General features: G+C 33.2%; 1 protein-coding gene across 1 annotated transcript; it reads right to left on the bottom strand.

Annotated features, from left to right (window-relative positions):
* Positions 1–2,120: 2,120 nt before the first annotated feature.
* Positions 2,121–3,177, bottom strand: LOC110102468 (RING-H2 finger protein ATL70-like). The gene has a single exon (XM_020830819.2). It carries the CDS (start codon positions 2,828–2,830, stop codon positions 2,387–2,389), a length of 444 nt encoding a protein of 147 aa, XP_020686478.1. The 5' UTR covers positions 2,831–3,177; the 3' UTR covers positions 2,121–2,386.
* Positions 3,178–6,693: the final 3,516 nt, after the last annotated feature.

Here is a 6,693-nt window from a genome sequence, read left to right as displayed (position 1 = left end):
CTTTATCCGTCAACATCTTACCTCGGGCGCCATTTCCTTCTTCTGTAAACTCTATAAATAGCTGTCTGTACTCAAACTTTATGAATATAACTTCATTTTGTAATTTTATTGTGGATTATTTGATGTGTAAGATTATTTAATAAATTAATTTACTTATATTAGCTTAATTTTTTAGTTATTTCTCATTATTATATTTTTTGGTATTCTATCTAATTTTCTATTATATTATCTTTAATTAAAGATGATATAATTTTTAACTAATATCACATTCAACTTTATTATTTATAATGTCTATATCACCCCTATAATATGATATCCATATAATATTATCAATGTAATCTTCATTTTATGAAACTTACATTTATATTTTCCTATGAAGCATATAATAAAATCAGGCTCAATAATCATTCAAAATTTGATTATGTCTTGTGATTAGTAGAGTTTTCTATTTTGCTAAATTTTTTATTTCCTTTATTTTATATGCATTGTAAAAATTTAGAGCATCATATGTATTTTTATCTTTAAATGACAATTTTAACCAGTTATTAGGATTATATATATATATATATATTCTACCCCCATCAAATCATGGTTGTTCATAAAAATTATATTATCTTAAATTAAAGATAATATAATGAAAAATTAGATAGAAGATTAATTAAGATATTTAATGCGAAATAACTAAACAATTAAGATAGTATGTGTAAATTAATTTATTAAATAATCTTTCACTCAAATAACCTACAATAAAAATGATATAATTTTTATGAATGACTAAGATTTGATGTGGTGGGAAATTAAAATCACACTTATAATAGAAGTATATATATTATAGATATAGATTATATAAAGTCCTCATAAAATGGTATAAATTTTTACAATACACACAAATAAAAGGAAATTAAAATATATAGCCAAATAGAAAATTCCACTAAGCACAAGACAATCAAAATTTGAATGATTGTCGATCCCTATTTTTATTATATGCTTAGTAAGAAAATATAAATGTAAATTTTATAAAATGAAGATTACATTGATAATATTATATGGATCTCTTAGAAGTTATAAATAACAAAGTTGAATGTGATATTAGCTAAAAAATTATATCATCTTTAGTTAAAGATAATATAATAAAAAATTAGATAGAAGACTAATAAATATAATTAATGAGAAATAACTAAATATTTAAGATAATATACGTAAACCAATTTATTAAATAATCTTTCACCTCAAATAACCCAAAATAAAATTACAAAATTATCACTCATAATTTAAAAATGACCAAATTATAATAATTACATCCAACCGAGTAGTAAAAGTAAGAAATACCCTCACAATTTTATGTAATTTTCTTCTTTAATAACACTCATACACCAAGCAATTAAAAGCTGAGTTTTACTTGAAGTCTGATAATATCCATTTTTCTTTTCGTTAAGCCAAAAATACCCCTTCGATCCATCCCATGGCAACTCAAGCAGCCCTCGTAAATCTCTAGTAGGGTTGCAAGCGAACCAAATGTTCGACGAGCATCTCGTTGCTCCGTTCGATTAAAGTTTGCTTGTGATAGTTTAACTAACTAAACAAATAAGCTTGAACAACATTTTTTAATACTCAAATAAAAAAGCTTAAACACTAATGTGTTTGGTTCATTTATGTTCACGAATAACATCATTTGAAGCTCGTGAATAAGCTTGACATCTTAAGCTTGATTCGTGTTCAATTTAGAACTCGTGAATAAGCTCAATCAATATATTCATATAAATTAATCATATTTTCATTTTAAATAAACAATTGCTTTTATTATAAATTTAATGTCATTTTATTTTATACCTTCAATAAAATGAATTTGGTCATGGATAGGAGATATTTCACATTTGTCAATGTTTGTTATATTGTTTTTTTTTAGGATATTCATGAACAAATATAAGATGAATCATTGATCGTTTGTTTGTGAACATGCTCATTTGGTAGCTCAAAAATACTAGTTATGTATTTATTCATGATATTACTCATTTGATAGTTCAAGAATACCCATTAGAATTGTTCATGAACGTGTTTATTTGATAGTGTTAAAAAAAATCGCTAAATATGTTCACGAACATAGCTTATTAAGGCTTGTTTGTTTAAAGCTCGATAAACACTAAATAGATCAAACATGAACACAAACAATAAGGCTCGAATCAAACACGAATCGAACTTGAACAAATTTATAATAAATGAACTCAAACATCAACACTCGCATACTCGACTATTAATTTGCAGCCCTATCTAGAAGACCCGAAGACCAGGGAGTAATTATTCGGCAGCTCGTAATTCTTAATTTTTAACATTATAAAGGACTATGACGAAACCAATGGGATTGAATAAACTATAGATACATCAACACCTACGCCTGGTCAATTTCAAGCGGAAGAGGAATCGCATCGGCCAAAGGCGTCTGTGTGGCAACATTCATCACCGACGACCGACATAACGGACAAGTCCGATGTTGCAGCAGCCAGGAATCCAAACATACGGCGTGATATAAATGACCGCAATCAGGTAAAAGCTTCAATGGCAGATCTTCCCCTTCCTCCTCCTCCTCATTATAGTCGCCAAGGCATATTGAGCAGCTGTCGGTGGTGGCAGCCCGCGGATCCAGACGTTTGGCTTCGGCGTAGGTGAGAAGAGGCAAGGATTCGAGGGTGGTGTCGTTGAGCCTAGTCTCAGTGTTCTGTGCGGGCTGAAGCAGTGGGGCAGCGGTGGAACGAGAGAAAATTAAGTAGCAGATGAAGGTTATAGTAGTGAGAACGAAGAGGACGACGATGATGATGCCGATGGCGTAGTTCATTGCAGAGTTCGGGTGATGTAGGTAATCGGGAGAGGAATGCGTGAAGCAGCTAAACGAATAGAACAGTAACAGAGCAAACCAAATAGCAAATAAAAGGATCGTATATCGTCCTCTGTTTGATGTCCCAGCTGTCTAAAGAGCTGGAAGCGGAAAAAAGTAACAAAAGCAAAAATTATACTAGAGATAGCAGAAAGAGATATTATAGTAGTGAGGATTTACCATCTGACTTTGGCATGGCTTCTACTTTTAACATGGCCGATCTTCATTCGTATTATCCAGCCGACGACGCCCTTATTTCAACCTCTGCCGAGATAGCAGAGTCCTCTCCTGTGGGGGAGAAATGACGCGGTACTTAATAAGATAATTATTGCATTCTTGCTATTTTTCGTTTCTGCTTTAGTAGTTTAATCCCCACTACTATAATTTTTCTTTCTGCTATCTCTAGTATGGTTTTTGCTTTTGTTAGTTTTTCCACTTCCATCTCGTTAGATTTAGACAGCTGGGACATATAGTTGTATTGCCGAAGAATACAGAAATAGAGGAGGATATAGGACCCTTTTATTTGCTATTTGCTTTGCTCTGTTACTGTTATATTCATTTAGCTGCTTCACGCATTCCCATATTGTAGCAAGCAATGTTAAGGGCATCAAATGTTTTTTTTGCAAGCAATAAAATGTGTCATTTTTTTTGGAGAATATGTCTAATACAACTATGATAGAATCGTTACCTCGTTTTGTTCGTGGTAGGCCGAGGACAAAATCAAGACTAAGGTCTTCCCATATTGTATCAGGAACTGACAAAGGTAAGTACAAACATATGTTTTGTTTGCCGCCCTTATAAGATTGGCACACTGAGCACCGTTTGCCGAATCTGTTGACATCAAGACGCAAGTGTGGCTAGAAGAATCGGAGTTGCAGCTGCTCGATGGTCTTGTCACGACTAATTCGGGCTGCAAGCCCACCACAATGTAATTCGCGAATAAGCTGTTGACGCCAAGAGGATTCTGAAAGGTTTCAATTCAAATTATCATGCATTCGTGCTGATTCATTGAAATATTTTATCATGACTAATTTTTTTCTTCAAGATTAAGAGGATGTTGAAGCTCACGGTTCTCATTCATTTGGAAGCATACATGTCACCGATTCCCAATGTAAGCTACTTCTTCTATGCCTTCGATTGAAAGTTATTTAATTCCTAAGGTGATTATAGATTAGTTACTTTATGTATGTATTGTTCAACGCTATATCAATGTTGGGTTAATGTTTATATATAGTCACTTCTCATTCTGATGGTCATATGCATCCAAATTATTCTTTAAATATTAATTTCTTACATTTTATAGACGTAAAAGTTTACACAAGCTTTGCATTTCACATTTATTTAAGCGTTCATTTATAAGTTGTGGTACTACTAAAGAATTTATATACATGATTATGGCAACTATGAAGATGCCCTGCAGTAATCTCATTTTATATTAAGGATGAATTTTAATAACCCCAAGGCTTGTTAAAATTTTGATTTAAGAAGTTACTGCGATAGGTTACTGGATATACAATATAACCCCAAGATGCCCTATCAATCCATCCCATAACATCATGCGATAGGTTTAAAATAAGAGAGGAGTTACCGGAGAATTTTAAAAAAGAAAAGTTCGTCATGCCCCCCAACGCTCCACAAAGCACCACCAAACCTACAATCAGTGTAAAAAAGAAAAGTTCGTCGATGATAAAAACTTGCAAATACACAACTGTTCTGATAATATATTTCCCATCTCATCGGTTCCCCATTTCAATCTCCAGTTACTACTCTGTCTAGCTGTATATTAAATGAATGAATTTGAAGACATTATTATATACTTGGGCTTTTACAAACCTTGAAAAACAAATAAATATGCCATAGTAACCCATTCAATAGGCCAAATTCAATGACTGTAACAAGCCAGGATATGTTTATGCCATCTACGTTGTGAAGAAATTTACCTGCAAGTTACAGAACTCATACTAGCGTAACAGAGAGGTTAGGCGAACAAGCTAGCTTTTACTACTGCATGCATTTCTTCATCTCAAAAATCTGTCTTTAGGTAAATACAATGTGTATATATTGAGTAGTTAGTTACAGTTTAAGGGTGTTGATTACAGAAGCAGAGATCCTATGGTAGAGAGATAAAAGGTATTGATTCAGAGCAGATGTAGTGGAGCTGAGTAAGAGGAATAGTGAGCCAGCACATGCATAAGGTAGTTCGCATATCAGCTTTGCTTATTATCCCCCCTCAACTTAACAATTCCTGACTGAATTGTTAACTTGTCTCGAAGTTGAGAGAAACGAGCCTCACTTAGGGTCTTGGTGAAGAGATCAGCATGTTGGTTTTGAGTTGAAATATGATGAACAAAAATATGCTGTGACCGAATACAATCTCAGATAAAATGACAATCAATTTTTATATATTTTGCTCTTGCATGGAAGATTGGGTTATTTGCCAAAGAAAGAGCAGAGACATTGTCACAATAGAGCTTTGTCGGATGAGATGGAGGAACCTAAAATTCAGTCAGAAGACATTTGAGCTAGATGATATCATAGGCTGCAGTACGTAAGGCTCTATACTCGGCTTCTCTGGAAGATCTAGCGACTAAAGTTTGCTTCTTAACCGTCCAGGGGAGGAAGGCACAGTAACCTATGATAGAGTGGAGATTAGTGTGGTCTGATGCCCAATTCGAGTCTGCAAAGGCCTTTAATTCAAGGGTGGATCGAGTAATGGGCAAGCCAAAATGGAGAGTGCACCCTGAACATAATGCAGAACTCTTTTTAGAAGTTGGAAATGTAGTTGTTGCGGACTGTGAATGTGTTGGCATAAAAAGTTGACAACATATAGTAGATTAGGGTGAGTGATGGTTGAGTATTGTAGCGATCCCACTAGCTGTCGATAAAAATCTGGACGAGTATATGGGTTGTTTTGTGGGCTGCAACTGAAAAATTGGTGGGTAAGGGAGTGAGGATAGGTTTGCATTTGGACATTGCTGCTTTGAGCTGGATTTCAGTCGCATATTTGGCCTAATTGAGGTGAAGACCATTTGGTGTTATAAGTGACTTGCAGGCCTAGAAAGTAGCTGAGTTTGCCAAGATGCATGCAGAAATTGGACTGAAGAGCAGCTAGAAACTTGCCTATTTCCGATTGAGAGTTTCCAGTGATAACAATTCCCTTAGATTGAGATACTCTTCTAAATACATCTATCATTGGGAAATATACTTGAAGTATGAAAGATTTTGTGTTTCAAGAGTTTGTGAGGATATTAGTGAACTCCTGTTATGATATAAGATTACTATATCCATCTTAGTAGTGTGAATGATTTTAAATATCATGTAAGCCGTATTAGAAACCTCATTGGACAAGATATTATGATAACCTCACTATCATGTTCTTTGAAGACTTTAAGTAACTAGTTGTCATTAAGCTTTATTTAATTTATATTTCACTTATAAATTCCTATTTTAAATGTCAATAACATTAGCGCTTATTGGTGCTTTTATGTCAATAGTTAGAGACTTATAAGTTATATTATACATGTACTATGATTTTCATGGTCATGAGAATATTATTGTGTGCATAACATTTGACATGAGAAGTGTATGCATGATTTACATATCTCATATGAATTATATATTATCTCATAAGAATCATATATTTTTATGTTCATTTGATTTATGTCACTAAACTAAATGATACATTTTTCAAGAATGTTACTACTGCATGCTCATTTGGGCCTGTTATGATAATTATTACATTATGTATTGTTATTGCTATTACATCATGCTATGAAAAAGCTTGAATTCATAAGAGAGTTAAATGAGAATAAACTGTACTTTGG

This window comes from Dendrobium catenatum, unplaced genomic scaffold, assembly GCF_001605985.2.
Source record: "Dendrobium catenatum unplaced genomic scaffold, ASM160598v2 fragScaff_scaffold_1293, whole genome shotgun sequence".
NCBI lineage: Eukaryota > Viridiplantae > Streptophyta > Magnoliopsida > Asparagales > Orchidaceae > Dendrobium > Dendrobium catenatum.
Note: the sequence above shows the minus strand (reverse complement) of the source record. Positions and strands in the feature narration are given on the sequence as shown.